The 26,212-nt window shown below is 41.5% G+C and overlaps 1 protein-coding gene across 1 annotated transcript in view; it reads right to left on the bottom strand.

Moving 5' to 3' along the window:
* Nucleotides 1–17,269: 17,269 nt before the first annotated feature.
* The window catches only part of DSG4 (desmoglein 4), a 31,614-nt gene continuing 22,671 nt past the window's right edge, over nt 17,270–26,212 (bottom strand). The window contains exons 12-16 of the mRNA XM_017661753.3: nt 25,293–25,586; nt 22,600–22,739; nt 22,398–22,461; nt 21,524–21,714; nt 17,270–19,334 (exon numbers count right to left, since the gene is read on the bottom strand). Of these exons, the coding sequence (XP_017517242.3) occupies nt 18,567–19,334; nt 21,524–21,714; nt 22,398–22,461; nt 22,600–22,739; nt 25,293–25,586 (1,457 nt within the window). The 3' untranslated portion in view covers nt 17,270–18,566. The remainder of the gene's footprint in view (nt 19,335–21,523; nt 21,715–22,397; nt 22,462–22,599; nt 22,740–25,292; nt 25,587–26,212) is intronic.

Genomic DNA, 26,212 nt, shown 5'->3' with positions numbered 1-26,212 from the left:
TTGATTACTATGGCTTTGTAGTAGAGCTTGAAGTTGGGGAGTGAGATCCCCCCTACTTTATTCTTCTTTTTCAGGATTGCTTTGGCTATTCGGGGTCTTTGGTGTTTCCATATGAATTTTTGAATTATTTGTTACAATTCATGGAAGAATGTTGCTGGTAGTTTGATAGGGATTGCATCAAATCTGTATATTGCTTTGGGCAGGATGGCCATTTTGACGATATTAATTCTTCCTAGCCATGAGCATGGGATGAGTTTCCATTTATTAGTGTCCCCTTTAATTTCTCTTAAGAGTGACTTGTAGTTTTCAGAGTATAAGTCTTTCACTTCTTTGGTTAGGTTTATTCCTAGGTATTTTATTCTTTTTGATGCAATTGTGAATGGAATTGTTTTCCTGATTTCTCTTTCTATTGATTCATTGTTAGTGTATAGGAAAGCTACAGATTTCTGTGTGTTAATTTTGTATCCTGCAACTTTACTGTATTCCGATATCAGTTCTAGTAGTTTTGGAGTGGAGTCTTTAGGGTTTTTTATGTACAGTATCATATCATCTGCAAATAGTGACAGTTTAACTTCTTCTTTACCAATCTGGATTCCTTGTATTTCTTTGTTTTGTCTGATTGCCGTGGCTAGAACCTCCAGTACTATGTTAAATAACAGTGGGGAGAGTGGGCATCCCTGTCTGGTTCCCGATCTCAGAGGAAATGCTTTCAGCTTCTTGCTGTTCAGTATAATGCTGGCTGTGGGTTTATCATATATGGCCTTTATTATGTTGAGGTACTTGCCCTCTATTCCCATTTTGCTGAGAGTTTTTATCATGAATGGATGTTGAATTTTGTCAAATGCTTTTTCAGCATCTCTGGAGATGATCATGTGGTTTTTGTCTTTCTTTTTGTTGATGTGGTGGATGATGTTGATGGATTTTTGAATGTTGTACCATCCTTGCATCCCTGGGATGAATCCCAATTGGTCATGGTGTATGATCCTTTTGATATACTGTTGAATTCTGTTTGCTAATATTTTATTGAGTATTTTTGCATCTACATTCATCAGGGATATTGGTCTGTAATTTTCTTTTTTGTTGGGGTCTTTTCCTGGTTTTGGTATTAGGGTGATGTTGGCTTCATAGAATGAGTTTGGGAGTATTCCCTTTTCTTCTATTTTTTGGAACACTTTAAGGAGAATGGGTATTATGTCTTCACTGTGTGTCTGATAAAATTCCGGGGTAAATCTGTCTGGCCCTGGGGTTTTGTTCTTGGGTAGTTTTTTGATTACCGTTTCAATTTCTTTGCTCATAATTGGTTTGTTTAACTTTTGTGTTTCTTCCTTGGTCAGTCTTGGGAGGTTGTATTTTTCTAGGAAGTTGTCCATTTCTTCTAGGTTTTCCAGCTTGTTGGCATATAGGTTTTCATAGTAGTCTTTAATAATTCTTTGTATTTCTGTGGAGTCTGTCCTGATTTTTCCATTCTCATTTCTGATTATGTTGATTTGTGTTGATTCTCTTTTTCTCTTAATAAGTGGGGCTAGAGGCTTATCTATTTTGTTTATTTTCTCAAAGAACCAGCTCTTGGTTTCGTTGATTTTTGCTATTGTTTTATTCTTCTGAATTTTGTTTATTTCTTCTCTGATCTTTATTATGTCCCTCCTTCTGCTGACTTTAGGCCTCATTTGTTCTTCTTCGTCCAGTTTCGATAGTTGTGATGTTAGACTATTCATTTGGGATTGTTCTTCCTTCTTCAAGTGTGCCTGGATTGCTATATACTTTCCTCTTAAGACTGCTTTCGCTGCGTCCCACAGAAGTTGGGGCTTAGTGTTGTTGTTGTCATTTGTTTCTATATATTCCTTGATCTCTATTTTGATTTGTTCATTGATCCATTGATTATTTAGAAGCATGTTGTTAAGCCTCCATGTGTTTGTGAGCCTTTTTGTTTTCTTTGTACAGTTTATTTCTAGTTTTATACCTTTGTGGTCTGAAAAATTGGTTGGTAGAATTTTAATATTTTGGAATTTACTGAGGCTCTTTTTGTGAGCTAGTATGTGGTCTATTCTGGAGAATGTTCCATGTGCACTTGAGAAGAATGTATATCCTGTTACTTTTGGATGTAGAGTTCTATAGATGTCTATTAGGCCCATCTGTTCTAGTGTGTTGTTCAGTGCCTGTGTGTCCTTACTTATTTTCTGCCCGGTGGATCTGTCCTTTGGGGTGAGTGGTGTGTTGAAGTCTCCTAAAATGAATGCATTGCAGTCTATTTCCCTCTTTAGTTCTGTTAGTATTTGCTTCACATATGCTGGTGCTCCTGTATTGGGTGCATATATATTTAGAATAGTTATATCCTCTTGTTGGACTGACCCCTTTATCATTATGTAGTATTCTTCTTTATCTCTTGTTAATTTCTTTGTTTTGAAGTCTATTTTGTCTGATATTAGTACTGCAACCCCTGCTTTCTTCTCACTGTTGTTTGCCTGAAATATGTTTTTCCATCCCTTGGCTTTTAGTCTATGCTTGTCTTTGGGTTTAAGGTGAGTTTCTTGTAAGCAGCATATAGATGGGTCTTGCTTTTTTATCCATTCTATTACTCTGTGTCTTTTGATTGGTGCATTAAGTCCATTTACATTTAGGGTGACTATTGAGAGATATGTACTTATTGCCATTGCAGGCTTTAGATTCGTGGTTACCAAAGGTTCAAGGTTAGCTTCTTTAGTATCTTACTGCCTAACTTAGCTCGCTTATTGAGCTGTTATATACACTGTCTGGAGATTCTTTTCTTCTCTCCCTTCTTATTCCTCCTCCTCCATTCTTCATATGTTGTGTGTTTTGTTCTGTGCTCTTTTTAGGAGTGCTCCCATCTAGAGCAGTCCCTGTAGGATGCCCTGTAGAGGTGGTTTGTGGGAAGTAAAATCCCTCAGCTTTTGCTTGTCTGGGAATTGTTTAATCCCGCCATCATATTTAAATGATAGTCGTGCTGGATACAGTATCCTTGGTTCAAGGCCCTTCTGTTTCATTGCATTAAGTATATCATGCCATGCTCTTCTGGCCTGTAGGGTTTCTGTCAAGAAGTCTGATGTTAGCCTGATGGGTTTTCCTTTATAGGTAACCTTTTTCTCTCTATCTGCCTTTAAAACTCTTTCCTTGTCCTTGATCCTTGCCATTTTAATTACTATGTGTCTTGGTGTTGTCCTCCTTGGATCCTTTCTGTTGGGGGTTCTGTGTAATTCCATGGTCTGTTCGATTATTTCCTCCCCCAGTTTGGGGAAGTTTTCAGCAATTATTTCTTCAAAGAGACTTTCTATCCCTTTTCCTCTTTCTTCTTCTTCTGGTACCCCTATAATACGAATATTATTCCTTTTGGTTTGGTCACATAGTTCTCTTAGTGTTGTTTCGTTCCTGGAGATCCTTTTATCTCTCTCTATGTCACCTTCTATACATTCCTGCTCTCTGGCTTCTATTCCTTCAGTGGCCTCTTGCATCTTATCCATTCTGCTTGTAAATCCTTCCAGGGATTGTTTCACTTCTGTGATCTCCTTCCTGACATCTGTGATCTCCCTCTGGACTTCATCCCATTGCTCTTGCATTTTTCTCTGCATCTCTGTCAGCATGTTCATGATTTTTATTTTGAATTCTTTTTCAGGAGGACTGGTTAGGTCTGTCTCCTTCTCAGGTGTTGTCTCTGTGATCTTTGTCTGCCTGTAGTTTTGCCTTTTCATGGTGATAGAGATAGTTTCCAGACCTGGTACGAGTGACCGCTGGAAGAGCTTCCCTTCTTGTTGGTTTGTGGCCTTCCTCTCCTGGGAGAATAGCGACCTCTAGTGGCTTATACTTGTCAGCTGTGCGCAGACAGGGCTTCTGCTACCTGCCCATATGCCATGGAGTTTATCTCCGCTGTTGCTGTGGGCATGGCCTGGCTGGGGCCGTTCCTCCAAAGTGGTGGAGCCCTGTTGGAGGGGAAGCGGCCGGGAGGCTATTTTTCTCCGTAAGGGGCCTCTGTGCTCCCTGTTGCCCAGGGGGTTAGAGTGCCCAGAGATCCCCAGATTCCCTGCCTCTGGTCTAAGTGTCCTGTCCTGCCCCTTTAAGACTTCCAAAAAGCACTCTCCAAACCAAAAGAACAACAGCAGCAATGAGAGAGGGAACAGAAAAAAAAAAAAAAATGAAAAAACACGCGATTTTTTTTTTTTTTTCCTCAGGCGCCGGTCCCATGCACCCACTCACTGGTCCTGCTGCCCTGCCTCCCTAGCACCGGGGTCCCTGTCCCTTCAAGGCTTCCAAAAAGCACCCGCCAAAAAGACAAAAAAAAAAAAAGGGGAAAAACGCGCGATTTCCTCCGTCCTCAGGTGCCGGTCTCAGGCACCCGCCCTCCGGTTCTGCAGGGAAAAACACGGGATAGTCTTTGTCCTCAGGCGCCGGTCCCAGGCACCTGCTCACCAGTCCCGCCGCCCTGCCTCCCTAGCACCAGTGTCCCTGTCCCTTTAAGGCTTCCAAAAAGCACTCGCCAAAAAGAGAAAAAAAAGGGGAAAAGCACGCAATTTCTTCCATCCTCAGGCACCGGTCTCAGGCACCCGCCCACCGGTCCCGTAGGGAAAAACACACGGTAATCTTTGTCCTCAGGCACGGGTCCCAGGCACCCCCTCACTGGTCCCGCCGCCCTGCCTCCCTAGCAACGGGATCCCTGTCCCTTTAAGGCTTCCAAAAAGCACTCACCAAAAAAAAAAAAAAAAACCGCTCCGGTTTCTTTCCACCTGCCAGGAGCAGGGGGGAGGGGCGCTCAGGTCCTGCCGGGCCGGTGCTTGTATCTTACCCCCTTTGCAAGGTGCTGGGTTCTTGCATGTGTGGATGTGGTCTGGATGTTGTCCTGTGTCCTCTGGTCTCTATTTTAGGAAGAGTTTTGTTTGTTATATTTTCATAGCTCTATGTGTTTTTGGGAGGAGATTTCCCCTGCTCTACTCACGCTGCCATCTTGGCTCCCTCATCTCCTGCCATATTTTTAGGGGCAGAATAACATTCTCATCATGTGGATCTGTTCTGTATTCATATACTCTTAGGAAAGCACTGAACTGTTGGTTCAGAGACATGAAATGCCTTTTCTGCACTTTCGGACATGTCTAAATTGGACTTCCCTTTGAATCAACCCCATTATTCTATTCAGAGACATTGAGAAGAGGATAGGAATCAACACCCTACCTGAGCTGGTGATCACTCTGTGTCTTACAGCAAGATGTTATTTAGCCCGTAGGAGTGTTTCTATGTTGTATCACACTGACTTCTTTGAGTCATCATTTTAATTTGCTTTCCTTTGTTGGAACTTCCAGTCTCATTTAGGCTGAATGTTTCTCAAAACACAATCTTTGCAATGTGCGTTTATATGATTTGATCCGATGCTGGCATAGCAACCACATATTTGGCCCATTTCTGGCAGGAGACACCTAAAGAGAGATTAAAGGTGGAGAAAACTCTGCCTCTGTGCTCCCGTTAGCAGAGACGTTGAATCAGTATGGGGTTCATTTTTGGTGTGTCAGCCATACGGCCGGTTTTACGGACGTGTGAACACGGTGCAATGGTGATGTAATGTTCTTCCTCAGTTTTCCATGTAAACTCAGGATTCTCAAAACACCCTTTTATTTCTTTATTTCTTATTCACTTCATTCAGACTGAAGTGATGCAGTTTATATCAATATGGGATGATCAGCCTACTTTGGAAAGAAGTGCTTTGAGCTTATGAAATTTATCTCTGGTTACTCTAAGTTTTCCTGCACTGAAGCTCCTCAATAGTCAACTGGTCTATTGAGGTTTTCCATTTGGGGAGCTACATTTTGATTTGTATTTTGTGAGGAAATTATTCATATCTTTCAGTAGTTTCCCATTTGTACATAGGATTTTTTTAAAAAGAAATTTTAAGGTGGATTTTTATAGAATAAATCACTAAGTTTTCTTTACCCTAGTAATAAGGATCCAGAAAGTGAAATGAGAAAAATAATCCATTCACAATCTCAGTTAAAAACTACAAAATATTTGGAAATAACATTCTTAAGAAAGCACAAAAAAATATTAATAAAGGACAAATAAAAAATTAATAAAGATCTAAGAAGTATATAGTATGATATTCTTGGATGAAAAGAATTCCTGTTATAAGATGTCAGTCCCTCAAAGAAAAAGATCTTATTGCAGTTCACAGACTTTGCCCATTAATCTATGTGAGGGATGGAGGTGGAAGAGGATAAAAAATATCTTAAAGTCTATGTGGAGGAAAAAACAATCCCCAACGGCTAATAGAAGAATGAGTAAGAAGAATATTGCAGGGTCTTGCTTTACCAGATATCAAAATGCATTATGACACTGCTGCTATTTAAAAAGCAACTGTTAGTTATCTCTGTTGTCTCTGGACTCACATTTCTGCATGAAGAGAATTCAGCTACAGTACAGCCGACTTTATGCCCCATTCCTTCTGCTCCTGTTATGGATGGAGGACAAATCTTCTGATCAGAGAGCCTGGGAGAAGGAATTATATACACTGGGTTCAGCCCACTGCCCCCTCCCACCTCACGACTCCTCATCCAGGGTTTTCCCTTTTGGAGCCAGCCTGTCGACAAGACACCCCTGCTTCTTCCAGCTACAGGCTGATGGGGCAGGCTCCGCCTTGGCCTGGGGGTTTCTGTGACTGTGAGTGAGTTTCATTCTGGAATGAGTATTAGGGTGCTCATCACGACTGCCATCTCAACCACATCATCTCCATCTATTTAGTTATAAATAATAAAGCTAATACTTACTTTTTGTGTGTGTCTCCTATACCTTTTCTCAATTGCTTCCAATATTGGAGGTGAAACAAAGTGGCTCTCTAACACTCTGACAAATCTGGTATTGTTTTAGGAATATATAAGTAGAATACAGGAAGTAGAATATTTTGCAGACAAAAAAAAGAAATAAACATATGCCAGTTGACTTAAAGATATGAAGATAAAGAATAGGAATATAATATTGTCACATGTGTGTGTGTCTAGGTGTCTTTGTGTATGTGTGTATATGTAGACTGCAAATGATTACTTGAATATAGAGAAAAAGATGAGGACAAACACTAGGCAGTTAGAAAGGATTTCATGCAAGAGAATACTACTGTTAATTCAGGAGCAAGGTGGGTAATTAAGCTGAAAAAGGTGTGTAAAAAAACATTTCACTGAAAATCTCTATAGTATGAATCATAACATTTATTTACGTTATATTACATGTATGTGTGTAAATATTCTAATTAATAATATTTTGACTAATTATATGTTTGATATTTTTCCTTTCAAAGCATTAAGCAAATGGGGATTTTACAATTTAGTGTATAAAACTAGGAAAAGGTAGTCTTGGCAAAAAGATCCAATAAAGGTGTAATTATTATTTTAGGGCTTTTTCTAGTAACAAAATCAGCATGAAAATACTGAGCTATTGAATTCCTTTGAGTAGTGTGTTTTGCCCTAAATAAGAACAACATGTTCTGGAAACACCTGAGTTAGCTGTGTGCATGCTGCTGGAACACCGTGGGCAGTTGTGTGCGTTTATTTCTGGAGAGATAGTAGTGGTATGTACTTGCAATGAGAGAGATGGGCGAAAATAAGGAAAAGCATTATTTTTACTAGCAATTTGAAATGGAAGCAAGGTCAGTCCAAGTTCAAGTCTAACTCTATTAATTCAGAACAGAGGCACTGAAAAGATGTGTATGAAACGTAAATCTGAGCATGTGTTTTCTTTGCCTAAGTCGCTTCAAAGTCTCCTCACCATGTGTACCATGAGCTTCCAGCTCTTCAGCGTGGGGCGATGATTTTCCCTGCTAGTCTAGCATGCATTTGAGTCTCATGGTCTGCCATTCCCTGGCAATGCTTTCCACTCTTTGTGCCGTGTCATTCCAGCCTGCAGACGGCTGGCCTTTGCTCCGCGGCCCCTCTCTCACCCGCTCCTCAGCAGTGCCGGTTGCTCCCCTGACACTCAACTGAGGATTCGTCTTCTCCAGGTACCAACTCTGACCCTCTAGACTGGCCTAAGCTCTGTCTGCATGCCCACAGCACCGGGGAGAGTTTTCGTGAGGATCATACTGAAATGTCTGCTTAAGGGTCAGCCCCTTTTACTACTCTGTGAGTTTCCCCAGAGGTAGGACTGTGTCTTATTCTTCTCTGTAGCTCCAGTGCCCGGCCTGTTCATGGCAGAAACTCTTCAATATTTTGCTGAGATGAAATAAAATCAGCAGATTGAAAGTGTGAGCAAAATATGGGCTAGGAATTGTGCCTCTGGGCATTATGTTGAATGAAGGAAAGGTCTGGGAGTCCTGGGGGCTAAGGTGAGGGTCAGAGGTACCGAGTCACATTTCAGGATGCAGGCAGGCTTTGGTGTCTGAGAAAACTCTTGTTATATTAGCAGTTAGAAATCCAACTCAGGTACACAGGAGAAACACCACAGAAGTCAAGAGCTTGGCATTTAGGCCTAGCATGAGAAAAACTGCAGTAACAACAAAATGGGGATGGAGTACAAATTAGGATTAGTGGGCAACTGGTGCAACTGGTCAGGTCACCAGCTCCAAAGCAGGAAGTGACCATGTCCCAGAGCCAAAAGGGCCCCTCTGCTCTGTCTTATGCAGGCTCCCTGCTGAGGCCACGCACCAGGCGGGGCTGCAGGGCTGGGTCCAGAGACTGGCAGACATGCTGGGGCAGGTGAGCCGGCAGGGGCTCCTGGTTCCCTGCAGGGCGCTTCCCTCCCCAGTCTTTCTCTGGGTCAGCCCCCTCACTCTGCATCTGTTCCCTCTCCCTGCCACTGATCCCTCCCCTTCCTGCCGCTCCAGGTCTGTTCCCCTCTCTGCCTATCCATTCTTTCTTTTTGTCTATTATTTCTCCCTTTTTTCATTTTGTTCTTCCACACTCCTTCTGGGCAGAATGTGGATCTGAAGTTTCTATTAACCTGTGTATCTGAGGAAATGTTAGATTTTGTATTTCCACTAGAGAATGTCAGTGTTCACCCCACCACACTTTTGTTTACGTTGAAGGGAAGATCCAACTAATAAAACTGCTTGATGTTCATTTAGATTTAATTCAGACCTACCCTGGTGGTGCTTGAAGAGAAGCAAGCTACTGCATGGGGGATGAGGGTTGAGGGGAGTGGGTGCAGAGCCCGACCCGCTTCCAGCCCACCAAGGAGGACAGCACAGAGAAACGGGGAGGAGAACACAGAATCTCCGGGGTTCTGGAGTCCTTTGGGGATAGCGGCCCCTCAGGGAACAGCAGTCCATTGCTCTCTAGGAGGCTTCATCCCCGGCCTCTCAGCTGACAGACACTCTGAGGGCTTCATACCAGCAGTTTTACTCACAAAGAGGATCCTCTGAAACTGGTTTCTTCTTGAACAAAAAGCCTGGGATGCCTGAGGTCACTCATTTTAGGGAAGATTTAGGGTCTAATAGGGATTACCTTGCTACATAGAAGCAGGTAAGAAGCAATTTCATACTCAGGGACATAGGTTGTCCAAGCAACTCACATTTGGAAGGTTGATGACTGTGAGATCCAGAGAGGTGAGGGAATTGCTTACCATTGTATGACTCATCCTAGTTCTCTTTCAACTTGGTTAAAATTCAAGCATTTGGGAGCCTGAGGAAACTTAAGACGATCTAGTCTAGTGGTGTTCCAACTTCTTTTAACCATGGTCAAAAATGTAGTGTATGTCACCAACCTATATACACAAAATATACAAACACAAACTCTTACTATGGGTGATAGAGTAATCCCTCTGCTCTTTCCTTTTCTTTTAAATTCTATTTAACTACCTTAACAATGTTTGTCTAGATAGGCATACTCCATTGACTTCACGACCTTTTATTGGGGGGTGTGGACCCTAGTGCGAAAAACACTAATTCAATCCAGTTCTCTAATTTTACAAACAAACACAGTAAGAAGAACAGATTTAAGTGTCTGAGCCAAAAACTGGACCCAACTATGCATAGAATTCTCAGTCCAGTTATCTGCAATCCTCTGTCAGTAGAAGGTGGAGCATCTAATCATTTTTTCCTGTCAATAGATTATTCCTATCTCTTTATGATTTCTCCTTGAGAGAGATTCTCCCATAATCTCCAGCTAGGAGAAGAGATAATTTTGATAACAATGTGAAGAACTGATTGAAGTATTTATTGCACAAGACACTGCTTGGGCCTAGAGATACAAAGAGGAATGATATAGTGGGGATCGGGGAACCTCAGTGAGTGTGCCGGGGATGTGGAGCCTCAGGAACTAATTCAGCTCATACTGTGGAGGATTTTACGTGAATAAGTGGTCCTGGCACACGACAAATATTTAATGAATGCCTACACTGGTGACTGTATTTTTAAAAACTCATTTTGTCTAACAACAGTGGCTATGCAAGGGGACAACAGGCGGATGGTTTTAAGTTAGGACTGAAAGGGATGGTAATTATGAGCCTGTCCTGGAAATTGAGGAAGTATAGTTGCTATTATGCACCCAACCTGAAGATCACCAGTTGCTCCCAATTTCACAACGCACTACAAAGCATGTTTTATTTTGGTCAGATTTTCCCACTGACAAAATGATGGGTGGCCTCCCTTTCAAGTATTCACTGCTCATCAGTCTGACTGTCCCTGGGCTTAGTGGTTCCAACGTGAGATTTTTTTTCTCAGCCTTTTTCCTGTTAAGCTACATGCTTTTCTGTCTTAGCTGAGGGCACATGATGAATACTTTGCCAAAACATGCAAAGAACTGAACACACCCTTATCTTCAGAGAAAGGACACCCCTTTGGGTTCCATGGAAACCATAGTTGCTAAGCCAGTGAGACTTTCTGTGTTTTTTCTCCCCTCCCTCCTTTTGCTCTTTAGTGGGGGGAGTGGTGTGGAGCGAGGCCCTGGGAGGAGTCTGCCGCCCACACCTGGCTGGGTCCTCCCGAAGAGCTTGCCTGTAATGCAGGAAGGACTGTTGACACGTTAGTGCAGGGAGGTGTCCTGCGCCCCCTCGCTCAGCTAGGGAGCTGCTTCCTCCCCAGCATCAGGAACGCTGAAGATTTAGGGAGGAAGGCACTGACTACTTAAACTTTTCGATTACCAGAATATGAGAAAGGGTTTTCTTTACTTTCCATTTCTTTAGTTAATCAGTTATTTTTCACTGATCCATTTCATGAAATTGGGGTGGGTCGAAAAGTGTTAAGGTTCCAGCTAACTTTTAATAGCGCTTGCTACATGGCTTGGTCCTCAAGTACTGGTTGGGTTTAGTCGTGGGCAGGAACGTCCTGACAACGGTGCGGTGAGGATCATGCTGCTCGCTGAGCGGACACGGCCCCTCAGAAAGAGCTGATCTCATAGGCGTGTGATGTGTGCTTGGGGCGGCTTGAACTGTGGAAGCAATGGCTGTGTGAGCCACACGCCCTCCCATGTATCCAGGCCTTCCATCCTCTCAGTTCAACAGCTAAAACAAAACACTTTTCTAGTTTTTCAATGTCATTTGTCGTGTGACTGCTCTCCTGCCGATATGCCAGTGCAGTTAAAACTGAGAATGTAAATTCTCTAAGTTAAGGAAGGTGAGGTGAGGAGTGGAAGCTTTGGTTTGAAGTGATGGAAATGGAAATGCACAAGTATCAGGCTAGTGTTTGAAATCCACAAACCGTGAGAGATTCCTTATACTTTGATGTATTCTGCACAGTGTCAACATCTCGGATTAAAAAAAATTAAGAACAGAGGTGAGTGATACACGCCAACTCAGGATGGGAGCCACCGTTGCCACATTGGATGGGTCACGTCCTATCTGCTCTGGGAATATTTTTCTTTTCCTCTAAAGCACATGTTTAAATCTCAGGCTCCTGCTTGGTGAACAGTTAACCTCACTCTATCAACTAGCCTGCAGGTGGTACTTGGGAGACGCCAGTGTGGCTTTGTGTTTTAGGTTTTCTTATGACATTTTTAGGGGAGAGATTTTTTTTCAGGGTTCAAGTTGTCAAATGATAATTAATACTTTGTTAGAAAATTACAGCCCATAACTTTGGTTCTAGGATTATACTATATATAGAACAGGGCTGAACACATTATAGAGTGTGTATTGTCTTCAGTTGGAAAAATGAGTGCTGGCCATCAAAACTAATCTGGGACAATTTAAGCCTTGATAGTAGGACGTGTCTAGGTGCTCCTCTTTAATTCTGGCATGCTCATCAACAAATATAAGCTTCGTAATGATGTGGTACATCTAATGGGTTATGGATTCAGTCTCAGAACTAGGGGAAACTGGAACTCCAGAAATTAAAAAAAAATACATAGTATGGCTATGATTATTGTACTTTGGTGTATAAGGTATTTTTACTAATATCCAGGACCATCTTATTAATAATGTGTTGTAATATACACATTGTAAAAAACATGCATAGTCTTTACCCAGAAGTTCCAATTCCTGTGGAAATAGTGTAAAGTGCATGCAGAGCTCCATCATTTATGATACAAATGAAATGGCAGAAACTTCAATGCTCATTATGAAATGAAATAGCCTTTAAAATACTTTTAAAAGGAATTTTAAATGTAAAAATTAGGCATGAACTTTTACAGATAAGAACCTCAACTTTGAAATCATAAGCAGTGAATAAGGGTGTCGGGACTAACAGCCCTGAGTCTGGGTCTCTCCGGCGCCGCCCACCACTGGACGGGAAGAGCTGTGGCAGGTGCTAACGGGAAGGAGAACTGTCAGTGTCGGCAAGTAGCTGGCTCTGGGTAACCGTACCTGGTTTCCATTTTCTTGTCATATTTTTATATTTCCTGACTTTTCTAAAAAAAACAAAAACACCTTAAAATCTTAACATTGACTCGTTTAAAATTTCTTCTCTATTCCTTGTAATGTAGAAAGCATATTTTTCTTGAATAAAAGGCTGTCTTAGTCTCCACAGTCCGCCCCTTCCGCAGGTCCATCAGGGAGTCTGGCCCCCTCAAGGGCATTTACTGGGCTCCGTGTTTATAGATCAGTGTGCTGTCTTTTGGGACACAGCTGGAATAGCTGGTTGCCACCATTTGCTGATGTGGAATGTAAATTATAATATGATTGGGTGATACGGGCCGCTAAGCAATTATCCCAAAGATCATCACGTGTAGATGAGACTCAGATCATACTCTCACTGCCTTGGTTAATTGAAAGAACCTCCCCGCTGATTTCCTTACCAATAGCCTCACCCCCCTCCTATCTGTACCAAGCAAACTCCGCAAGGGATTTCAAATTTACTGTTCTCCCTTAAAGATTCCAGTGGTTCTCTTTAACTTCCTGATCAAGATAAAAGTTCCGAAACATGTCGTTCATAGCTAGGTCTCCGACTGGTCTATCCAGTCGTGTTCCTTCATCCCCAGCCATACCTGCTTCCACTTCTCAGAAGGAGCTAATCTCTTCCCTCGGTGTCCCCCGTTTCTCGCCTTCTCTCCATTCTGTCCTGGCTTAGAAGACCCTTCCCGTTTCTTCATCTGGCTGTTTCCTGGGGGTCCCTCCGGACTCAGCTCACAGGCCATTTCTTCTGAGCAGCCCCCACCCCCCTGGCTGGAGGCCCCTGCTCCTCTCTTGTGCCCCCATCATACGCGCTCCTCAGGCAGCTCATGTCATACCCGTGGCTTCTCTCGTGCGTCTGTCTGGATGGCAAGGACCCTAGGTCACCTCTGCCCCTGGAAGCTGGTTCGCAGGTGGACAGTGAGATGCTCAAAGCATATTGCATGAACTTGTGAATGAGCTTTGGGACTAGGTCAGGGTGGCTCCCATAACATGTTTCTTTTCCTCAATTTTCTTCATCTTTAAAAGGAAGATTATAAGGTAGATAAATGAGAGAAAGTTTGAAAAACAGTTTTCATAATGCTTGGCACATAATAATAAATATTTGGTTTTTTAATCTTCTGTCTGTACAAGGCCTGCTCAGTTTCATGCCCGCCTCACTTGGAGGGAAATGCCTCACTGATAGCAAAGTTCCCACCTAGTCAGTGCCTCCGTGCTCTTAAATAAGTACTGAAGACTACCCAGTCAGCCCGTGTTTATGCTGGTCACGTGCAAGCACTCGACTTTTGTACCAACATTTCGCCATCACTCACCACACATGCTTACTGCCTCCCTGTTAGGCACACACAGCATCTCTCATACCTTTAGCTCAGTCATCATACTAATCCCAGGGAAACTCAGCTCTGTGGATTTCTAACCCAAGTGTGGTCCCCTTTTTAAGAAATGTTTTCTTCAGTGCTTAGGGTTGATCTTTTATGCCAACAACAATAAGCACAGGTAGTCCTCAGTTTTCATTTGTTCCACTTTCACTCAACACAATTTATTCTTATTATATTTTGGAACCCTTATGTTGTCTTTCTTATGAGCAATTCAGCCTGCCCATGAGCTAATGAACATGGAAGTTGTCCTGACCCATATGCCTGCCAGCCAGCACTTCAGTACCAGATAATTGCCATCTTTATCTGTAAAACAGAATTTGTGTTATTATTGGAATGGTTTTATCACCTTTTCCCTTATTATTTAAAGAAATAAGACATCTCCCAATCTTTTAATTTTTTTATTTTAATTTACTTATTTCTTTTTTTGAGATTGTTTTGGCTTTTTAAAAATTACTGAGGTACATAGAGTAAAATGCATAAATCTTAATGTACAGCTCAATGAAACGACATGTGTGTACACTCATGTAACCATTACCCAGATCAAGATATCAAACATACTATTTTTTCCCCCCATTTCACCTGTTTTGGCCATTCCCTTACCCCATCTCCCCTATGGCAATGACCACTCTGTCTATGGATCTGTTTCTGTTTGTTTGTTCTTTTGTTTTGTTTTTCAGATTAGTGAACTCATATGATATTTGTCTTCTCTGACTTATTTCACTTAGCATAATTACCCTCTAGGTCCATTGATGTTTCAAATGGCAAGATTTCATTTTTCTGGCTGAGTAATATTCCAGTATGTGTGTGTACACATATACCACATCTTCTATTCATCTATCAGTGGACATTTAGGTTGTTTCCATATTTTGGCTATTGTAAATATGCTGTAGTGAGCAGGAATGCACATATCTTTTTGGACTAGAGATTTTGTTTTCTTTGGGTCAGTTCACAGAAGTGGAGTTGCTGAGTGGCATGGTGTTTCTGTTGAGTCTTCTGAGGAACCTCTGTACTACTTTCCGGAGTGGCTGCACTGATTTACAGCCCCAGCAACAGTTCCCTCCTTATCTTTCTTTTATTCATTTCTTAACAGTTTATAACAACACTAAGAAATCCCCCCCATTAATTCCTTCCCGCTCTGACCTGAATTTCTTCAGTCTTATTTATTCTATTTCAAATAAGCTGAAATGGAATTTAAAGAAGTCTTCTTAGCAAATTAATTTTCATTATCTATATTTGGGTGATTTATGTTTAAAGTACTGTAACAACTACTTTCATATTGTAAAAGAAAGTAAAATATTATGCCATATTTAGTGATAATAAGTTTTGGCTTTCTGGGAATTTTTTTCCCATATAACATGTAATTAAATGTAACTTTTGGGGTTCATTTATATGGCTTTCATGGTTGTTTTGAGATTTTATATAATGAAGGAAAGTCAGTAACTTTTATCTTCATACTGGGATCTCTGTTTTGTGCCCTGCTCTGTGATGTATTTAATTCTATAATTCACACAATGTCTAGAACAATTTCTGGAGTTCATTCAATTGAATTTTTAGTTTATAGTGAGCATTTATTATTCAAATAGTGATTCTATTGAGAAATACTACAATTGATAATCAAATGAATTATTTGGAATTTCAATTGACAAATGATGCTGTATTATACACATAATGATAAGGATGATAAAGTTGATGGTCACCTAGTAACACAATGGGAAAAGATTCTGAGTGTATGTTTGTATATGGAATGCACCAAAAAGATAATGAAACATTTTTTTCCTCATCACATTTTTATTGAAGAGATATATAAAACATTATTGCATTCAGTAATACATTGCAATCAGAAATATCTAATTCCAAAAAGGTAATATTTTAAAAATACTTTTTCCTGAAACAAGTTTATAAATACTCTCTTCTTTTTTTCCCTTTCCTTTCACCTGATCAGGCTTTTCTAAGAGAAACCCTTTGTGTATTTAATAATGCTGTCCCTCCAGGTGATTCTATGGGGTAGGATATAGGACTCCAATTATATACTATTACATTTATTAATTAAATCTCATTTCTGGGGCTTCTGGGTCCATTTTCAAGCCTTAACACAAATGCGGTATCGTCTTGCTTCCTGCCATGAGTCGGCGCCCACCTCTAAGTCGTGAGGGGGAAGCCTTGCCCTGTGCTTTCTGTTTTCTCTGAGACCGTGTCTTTAAAATAAACCAGTTTCAGAGGCTTGAGTCATATGCGAGTGACACTGGCCACCTTGGAATGATGGAAGGAACTGCTCTTCATGGATAATGCTGACAGAAAATGTGAAATAGTTCTGGTCTTGTTTATGTGGCCAGTATGGAGGAGGTCGTCCACCAGAGGTACATTTCCTCTTTTGGAAACACCCTTGAATCTTTGCATATTGATAGAGAAATGGGAGAAAAGTTCACAGAAAAATGTTGAGCACCTTACATTTAATTATTCCCTTCTTTTTTATAATTCTTAGAATTATCGGCCTAATAGAATGCAAACTGCGAGAGAGGGATATCCATGTCAGGATATGTCTCAAGACTGACTGCAGGCAGAATGTTCATGGCTGGTTGTTAATTGAGTGTTAAGATGACCATGGTACCAGTACTCCTGGGATACCCCGGGATTTCATCAAACAAGGTAATACAATGTAACAGAGTCCTGGTTGTAAATAACTAAACTGAGGAATGACTATAGCAACTGGCAATACATGTAAGAAAAGAAAAGAAGATATGTAAGTGGAAAAGATAGAACAAAATATTAATAACCCTCTGGCATTACATTGTTTTAGTCATTCTATAGTTCAACTCCATGAAACCTATTTTATTTTATTTTTTAAGAGATAGCTTTTTTTTTCCAGTTAGAAAATAGGAAAGACAATGTAACAGGTTAAACTGGATCCTTGCCACTTCTGATGAAGTCACAGTACTGAGAAATGTGCTGGCTAGAGGACCTGGGCAAGGATTCAAGATTTGTGCCACAGCTAGCTGGTTGTGGTCATTTTTATCTCCCGAGTTCTAGTTTATCTTTGGTAGAATGAGGGAATTGTACAAGAGATCGTGTGAGATGCCCCAAACTCTACAATGGGTTTATTTAAAGGGACAGGTTCAGCAAGAAGCCTTGTAGTTATTTCTCTCCGAAAAGAATAAGACCTAAAATAAATTTATTCCCTTTACATTATCTTCCCAGTCACATTATAGTTACAACTATGTAGTTTACATATTTTACAGTTAAATAAAACCATCTTGCTAGAAATTCTTTCAAGTCACTTTTTGCTTACTAAAAGTAGGCAGTTGCCTCATGTTTCCATGTCATTCATTCAACACAAGCAGCAGAGTTAAAAAAAGAAGCAGAGCTTGGTAATGGACTTAAATATTTTGTTAATTATTGTCTAAAGAAGCTCAAAGCCATATTCCCAGAGTTTTAAGTCTAGAATCAATTGGAAGTTCTATGAAGACAGGAATAATGTCTGTCTTCTTCACCTGAATATCCACAGAGCCCAGACCAGCACTCAACACATAGTATCTTCTAAGTAAATATTGTTGAAGTAAATACATTGTTGAATATCTGCATAATTACAGAGGTGCTTTTGGGGAATATCTGGTTGCCAGATGAAACCTCTATGACTCAGGTCAATGAAACTGACTAAACCATATTTCATATGGCTTTCTGACATAATTAATAAGAGTAGAGAAAAAAATCTTTGTAAGGGGAAAAAGTTCTAATATTTCCCCTAAGAACTGCTTCTACTGTAGTGTCATAATTCTGTTGCTATTCTAGATTGATTTACAGTTAGTGATATAAATAGTGAAGTGCAGTAAACATTCATCCTATTGATTTGTGTATATGTATAGCTACACATATATATAATTCCTTTTGAGGGACAATTTGCAGTGATGCATATCCTAAATATTGTATATCTTGAGGAACCATTTAAAGGGACAAATAGTCTCTAATGTTGGATGCTCCAACTTCTTTCCAATTTCCTTTCAGAAATGTACATTTCATTTACCTATTTAATGAAAATTTTTAATAGAACTATTTCTCTAAAGCTAAATATGACTGGTGAATGCAGACAAGACTTGTTTTGCCACCTCAAGAGCAAGAGTATTTGGTTTCCATGACCTGTTCTACCAGCCCATAACCTGTAAGATTTCCCTGTGAGTTTTGTGCTATTGATTAGACAGTATCTAAAGATGTAACACATTTTCTTCAAGTTTTTTGGCACACTATTTAAAATCAGAAAGAATTTAAGAAGGCTGATTGAAAGTGCTTAGCCATAGTTACCCTCAAAAAGTTGCCATCAAAGTGATATTAAACTTAGAATACTTGAATATTTGTTGACTGTTAAAATGTTAACTCTAGGACATTATACATTTTTGATGGATCTTTTGGTGATTACAAGGTGCAAGGTCTCCATGTAGAGTACTGACCACCAATCGCTTACTGTTGGGAGTAATGCATGTTGCTATACTGTGTCACTCTCTGTTGAGATGTCATTGGTGATGTGGAACCAATGGTTTGGCTTATGTGAATGTCTGGACTCACCATTTGTGTCACTTGAATTTCTGGCCCTACCAAAATACTGCCACTCATCACAGGTCCCATACAACCATCAGCTAAGCTGCTGCTGCCCATGTCGGTCATAGCAGGACCGGACAGCACTCTCTCCGTGTAGATTACATTGTGTGTGTGGGTGAGCTCAGCAGGTACACAAATGTTCCCGCGGACTTCATAGACGGGCGCCATTAGCGTTTCCGTCACTACAACGCCCGGTGCAAGCTGGGGATCGAAAACAGTCGTAGTGGGCTGCACACACTGGTCAGTGGTGGTGTACATCTCGGTCACTACAATGTCCTCAGGAACCATGGGTTCTGGTGCTGCCATTTCTGCCTGGAATTCAGCCTCTGAGAGAGTCACTCCTGAAGAGTCGTTGAGAAAGTAATTGGGCCCAAACAAAGGGAGGTCGGTACTGATGGGGATACAGGCCAGCTGTGAAGGAAATTGTTCAATCTCTCTGTCTAAGCAGATTTCGGCAAGAGTCCTAAATTTCTGATCTAAAGTTTCCATGTAGCTGTCATCCAGGTCATCCAGGATCCAACTGCAGCAGCCGATGGAGCCAACGGGAGACCCAGCCCCCTCGCCGTCGTAGATGAGCAAACAGTCGTTGGCTGGACGGCCTTCGTCTTCATCCGCATAAGCATAGGCTTTCTGAAATGAGAAGCAAAATAGGAAGCTAGAGGCTTCTTTTCTCTTAAAGTAATTCAAGAAGAATGACAGTAATGCTTGAGAGACATCTGATCTAAGCAGCTTTTATGAAAAGAACTGAGAAATACACAGATTCTTTGCTGTATTTCTAGACAACTAGAATTTTTAAAGGAGATCAGTGTGTATTAGCGGTGCATAGAATTTGAATAAATGTGAGTTTCTTTTACTTGCAAGCTAATAAATGATAATTTCTAGATTTTATTCAGATTTTTAAATCAAAGACAATGTTTTCAGTTATTGGATTTATAGTCTTTTGTGTCTGAGGTAGTCTAGAAATAAGAAAGCATATTTAGGTATGTTCAGAATGTAATTTAAGGAGAGATATTTGATCAATTTGGAGTAAGGCACGTATAAAAATGTACTGTGTCTAAGCTCCAGACCGCATGTCAGAATGTTCAGTGAAGTGTGGCCTAAGTGAGAGAGCTGGGGTGCTTTTGAAGTTAAGGTTAACAGCAGGAAGACACTAAGAGGGGATTGTCTGTGATTTTTAAATAATTTTTAATGACAGACTCTACATGAAATCCTAAGTAGCAACCCCATACATAGAACTAGTAACGGTGGGACTTCTCTGTCTGAGGGGGGTGGAGTAGCTGCCAGGTCTTTCCCCACCTCCCTGCGACCTCCCTTGATGGGTCCCATGAAATCTCATAGGGCCTGATATAATCTGACCCCCTCTTTTTTACAAAAAACGTAATCTAACACCCAGAGAGAGGGAACGGCATGCCTGAGACCCAGATAAGTATAGAATGCTACTTCAAATCCTATCCTTTTCGTTCTATGTCATCCTGTTCTCCCTCTGGTCGTACCAGAGTCTAAATTCTACCATTAGAAATGAATGATCTTAGGTCTTGAAATCAATTTTCATGAAATTGGTACTACTGAACACTGTGCTGTTCATGTTTCAAATGGTGCCTCTGTGAGAGTTAGCTGCTGGGGTCAGGGCTGGAGTCAAAATCACTAGGGAAGAGGCCCTGGCCTAGTTTGGCAGAGTTTCACCTGGAAGCTGCATCTCACTTCTGAAATGTAGGGCCATGTTTTTAAATGGGAGCTGAGATGTCTGGGGAAGGACCACCTCAGTGCCCACAGGGAAAGGAGAATGCACTTTGATTCTGTTTGTCCTATGAGGCACCCACGGTAGCTGAAGGAAAAAATGTCCAGTGTGATTTTTGACATTAGTGGTAAAGCTCCTTTAATATTAGTGTGATTTTTTAAGATTCATTAACTGTAATTTCTGTGGCATTTCTATGACACAGATGTAATTTGTGCTCATTGTTGAATGCATTTTGTGGTATGTATCAATTAGTCATTTAAATAATCTGTACTATTCATGCACTGCAACGGGGTTTGTGGCCATTGATTTTTAAGATACAGTCACAATTACAACAGTGTCCTCAGCATGCTTTGTTAAGAGCAGTGGTGACACTCAGGTATTACCCTAAAGGCTGTGAAACAGGCTAACTGAAGTAGGAGATGCATTGGGCTGCTGATTCAGTGACATAAATGTACTGATGAGGAATTCACAGGAGGATCGCACACCCTTGGTGCTGCCTGGTTAGGCCAGTGCTCTTTGGAAGCTCATACAGCCAGGATCCTGTCTCTTCCTGAGGAACCCGTAGTGGATGGGGCCCTGGACGGCGAATGGGACGCACGCCGTGGGCCCTGATCTGTCACCACGTTGTCCCGGCACTCTCTTCCTGAGCTGCCACTCTCTTCCCCCTGAGACTTTGGCTTCTCTTGTATTTTTTCCTCCCTCCTATTTGAGGAAACTTCAGGGCAGGAAAGATGCCATAAAGAGAGGACATGGATACATATTTTTTCCCTTGATCAGGATCTTCCTGCTTTGCTGTTGCTATGGGCAACAAAGTGGGGAAACCAGAAGGAGACATAGGGCAGGAAAATAGAAAAAGGAAGTGGAGAGCGATGGGAGGGCCATTAAGTTGGGTCATGTCGACTGAATATGAAATGTTTTGGTAAGTTGCCTTTCTGTAGCCTAGAGAGACATGAAATATTTCTTATTCAGGATCAGGGTAGAGTTAGGAGTAACTGGAAGTATTTCAGAAGCATCTACTGCCATTGTTATGATTATCATTCAAGTGCCAAGGCTGTGTTGTGTAACTGCGCAGAGGAATTACCTCTGAGAAGTAGCTGTCCAGGAAAGCCATGTTCAGGCCGGTGTCCACGCATTCCCAGTGGGCTCCTGCCGTGGCAGCCCCTCTCCACGCTGCTGCCACTGCTCCTCTGGTCACCGGGGCAGTGGCTGTCCCCAGACCCGATACACCACCTTCAGCCGTTCCTCCGCCTGCATAGGTGTTAGTGTAGATCTCTGAGAGGAGAGGGTGTTCATACATGTGAGTTGTCTGTTACTTCTGCATGGAAAGCCCTGCCCGCTGCCGGCTGCGTGACACCACCACATGACGAGTGGGCTCTGCAGAGCTGGGCAAGGAGTGAGGGAACTCGCTCATGACCTCAGCTTGCTGAGGAAATGAAAGTGAATGGCACAGAGGGAGGGAGCTGGCTGCTGGATCTAGCCTCACGTTTGCACAGCTTCGCCCCAGACACATTCGTAAGATACGGATGTGTGCGTGTCTATATACATATACTATATATATACATATATATAGTATATGTATATATATAGTAAATGAGTATATGTGTTTACTCCTCACAGTACTTTAAAGTAGGAACTATCATGAACTCAATTTCAAAGATAAGGAAATTGAGGCCCAGAGAGGTTAAGAGTCTTGCCCAAGGACTTAGTAACCAGCAGTGGCAGGGCTTTATTGAACAAACTTTCTGGTTCGAGATTGTCCTTTTAATGACTACACTGGTGTTCACTGCCTGTAGCTTAGGAGAGAAAATCAAGTGGCCCCTTCAGACCTAACGCTTTCCCCCTGATTACACAGTTGTCTAAGGAGATTGACAGATATGCCATTTTTAATATGAGATTTGTCTGGTTGAATAATTTTGCAAATTTGAAAAAGACGACTTTTTCAAGTGCCCACTGACCAGAGGAATCCATATGATCCTGGGTGTTGGAGGCCATCGTAGATGCACATATATTTGACACATCCTGAGAAGGAAGAAAAAGACTTTTAAAAACAAATGCATTGTGGTAAACATGTAACAGTCGGTGTTGTTTTCCCTTTTGTGTGGTGTCTGCATGTTCCCTTGGCACCAGCGCTTCCCCACGGTGTGGCAGCCCACTCACCGGGTCCTCGGGGCAGGCCCCTTCTTTCCCCCAGGGCTGCACGGCGCCTTCTCCCCCTTCCGGCACGGGCGCGAACCTGGTCCCTGGGCCTTCCGGCTGTCTTCTCTTACAGCAGCACATGAGCAGCATGAGCGGCAGCACTGCCGGTGAAGAGAAGGGGCCACACGTGTCGCTCGATTTAGCATCGTTTTTTGGAAAATGTAGTGTTATGTTTAGAATCAAACGGATAAATACAAATGTAAGAAAACATCAGTTTTTCCCTGAAGGATTGTATATGCATATCCATGTTTGTAGACACAGAACCACCAAATCCAAGAGACTGTTAGAGCTGCAGCAGAGGGACTTTGAGATCATGTAATTTGGATTCTTTACAGACAGATTAGGAAAGTTAAGGTCTTCTTCCCTCCAGTTCAAGACTACAGACAGGATGATGGTAGATACAGGACTTAAGCCCAACTTTCTGATGCCCAGTCCCCCATGTACATGCGTGTGCATTTATATATGTGTGTGTATACATATATAATCATCTGTGTATATATGTGTGCATTTGTAAGCCTGTGTATGTATGTGTGTGTGTATATATATATATATATATATATATATATATATATACATATATATGAATAAATGCGTGCTTATCTCCATAAGCATGTATAATCTGCCGGAATCTGGATGTGGATATGTGTACATGTAGACCATCTCTGTGCATTTGTATGTATATTTGCATGCCTGTATGGAGATCGATATGTACAAACCTATGTCACCTGACATAATATACACACAGATGTTAAACATGTAATCAACATAAGTTAGCAAAAGGATTGTATACAGGTTTCAGCTAGGGCCTAGAAATAGGATCATTTTTTTCAACTCCTGCTATAGTTACACCTGAAATCAATAAAATATCACCCACTAAATTTAATTGAGCTATTTACATGTGTTATTTTAAGACTTTGTCTACAAAGTATAATGGAAAATTCCCCTCAATTTCTATAGCTTAGTCCACAAATAGAGACCCTTCTTAAGTTCTCTGAGATTCTAGAATTTGCTTAGTTCTTAGGGTTCACTCTAGTTGCTTTTATGTTTTTCTAATTCCCCGGCAAAGCATGCACTCCACTGAGTGAGTTCAGCAGAGGCACAGAAGAAAATGGCAAAGCTGCTAAGTCAGAGCTTTTGTTGTTTTCATTGCAACAGTTAATTCACTTGGTGTAAACTTCAGAAGTCAATAGGAAGCCCATTGGGACTATAGGGTTTGTACTAAGACCCCTCCCCTCCACCATTCCACTGCTCCTCCCCTTCCAGAACAGACCCTGGCTTCTACACTGAGAACAAGTGACTTTGTCCAAAACTGAACAGTGCCCTTCCAACCCCCACACCCTGCTATTCTACAATTAATTTAACAACTCTTATGCTTCCTGATTCAGTAAGAGTTGTGAAATTTTGAGTGCTAGCTTGTGGGAAATGTCTCTGATTCTGGAGTTTTATCTCTGAACTGCACATTAACTTCCCTGGAGGGCTCAAAGCACACTGAAAGCTGGGTCTCACCTCAAGTACTCCTGGGGGTCTGAGTAACTTTTAAACACCTGCAAGGGATTCTAATGGGAAGTAAGGTTTGAGAACCATGGCTGAAGGGTGAGCTGACATGTCTGCCAAGTTACTGGATCGTGTTCTGGGGAAAGTTCTCTTATCACCATGAGAAGCACTCATTCATGTTCCTTGGGTGGCCTTGAAAGCTCTTATCATTTTAAGAAAGAAAATCTGCCCAGAAGTTGGTTTTTATTTTTTCACACCTCAAAATGACAACGTTTTGGTTTGTACTTATCCAGTGAAACATATTAATTTTACATTGTAAAGAATTTGGTCATCTTTAATTTTAGAAACCAATTTTTTATTTCCTCAAAACTTAAGTATTGCTGGGGCAGCCCTAAGTGCATTTCTCTTCTGAGGATCTGGAGAGGAGGGCCCTCACTGAAATGTTTGCTTAGAGACCTCGTATTCTTATGGCCATGGACCCGGTTCAGACACTCATCAGAGGTCCAGAAGCAAATTCCCTCTTCTAGGCTGTTCTCCCGCCTGCTCCCTGTGCCCTGGGCGGGCAGCTCACCTGAGCTCACGCGTCCTCACTGAGTCCTGGCTGCCTGTGGACGGGAGCCCAGATGCCCAGCCTTTCAGAAACCTGCCTCATGGTGGCCCCCAGCCTGCCTTCATCTGTCCACTTCCTGAGTGTGCAAGACTCGTTGCCTTCCTTTCCCTGCTTATATTGTGTTGGTCCTTTGTCCCGGACTTGCTTTCATATTTCCACACACACCATCCTCCTTCTAAGAAAATTCTCAGCTTTAGGGCCTGGCTCAAAGCCACTTGCCCCGTAAAGACGTTCCCAGCCTCCTCATTTGGACTTGACTGCTTCTGCGCCTCTACTCTTAAAGTACTTGTGAAATGTTCATGACAGGATTTGCTTTATGCTTTGCGATATTATATGTAGAGATTTGCATACCTTCACCAAGCCTACACCTTCTTATCATTATTGAACAAGTGCATACACTTTTCAGTCCCATCGTTTATTTCCAAATTTCCACAGAAAATTGCTATCAGTACCAAAATGACATGACCAAATTAACCCAGCCACCCCAGCAAGTCCGTGACATTCTGATGATGAAGAACTACTAAAAAGAGGGGTTTCATCTAGTACTTACGAAGCAGCAGTAAGAGGCCCAGAGCAGCCATGCTGATGCTCATCGGGCCCAGACCGACGTTTGAGCCCCCAACCCGGTCGTCAGTGGTAAGCACCTCAGTGTCACTGGTTACGCCCGTGTCGAGGCCCATGGTACTAGTGTAAAAGCACGTGTGGTCATAATCACAGTCGCAGGCCTGCAGCTGCACGGTCTGGGGCAGCTCGCACTCCCTGTTGTAGCTGTCCTTCACTAGGATGGGGATGTGGTACAGCGTGGGGTACAGAGGCTGCTGAGCCATCAGGATGGCGGAGGTAGCTGAAAAGGAAGGGAGGAAAGAGAAAATAAGATTCCTAGAGCAATGCTTCCCATACCCGATACTAACTCAGGGCCTGATTTTTTTCATGCTCCCTCTAGTCACAGAGTGCCTGATACTTAATTTTTTTGACATTTATAATCCATTGTTCAGAGGCTGAGTGAGACCCAGCTGCTTATTTCCAGAGCAACAATGCAGTACTTGGCATGCATTATAACGCAATAAATATTTGTCCCATGATTGAAGAGTATTGGGCTGAAAGAAATATTGTACATTTTCTACTTAAGATGACAGCTTACAAATATCCTTCTTAAGACTGTTATCTCTTATTCAAAACTGCTATCCTGTCATTTAAGATTATTCTAATAACTTTTATTTTCCTAATTCTTTGTGCTAACATTGCCTATTGTTTTTATAAAGACTATTGATTAAAACATAGGTTGGAAGTTATCAACCCCAGGAGATGATTAAGTTTACACCTAAACCATGAACAGTGGTTGATTAATTTTTAGTTCACAATTATTATTATAAATTATAATTAATAAGAAAATAATTATTAAATATAATGATTATCATGGGTTATTACTTTCAGTTATGTATGGTAGGCTAGTATCCCTACCAGAATGTA

Source organism: Manis javanica, chromosome 9 (assembly GCF_040802235.1).
Source record: "Manis javanica isolate MJ-LG chromosome 9, MJ_LKY, whole genome shotgun sequence".
In the NCBI taxonomy this organism is placed as follows: domain Eukaryota; kingdom Metazoa; phylum Chordata; class Mammalia; order Pholidota; family Manidae; genus Manis; species Manis javanica.
The sequence above is the reverse complement of the archived record's forward strand: the minus strand, read 5'-3'. Positions and strand labels throughout refer to the sequence as shown.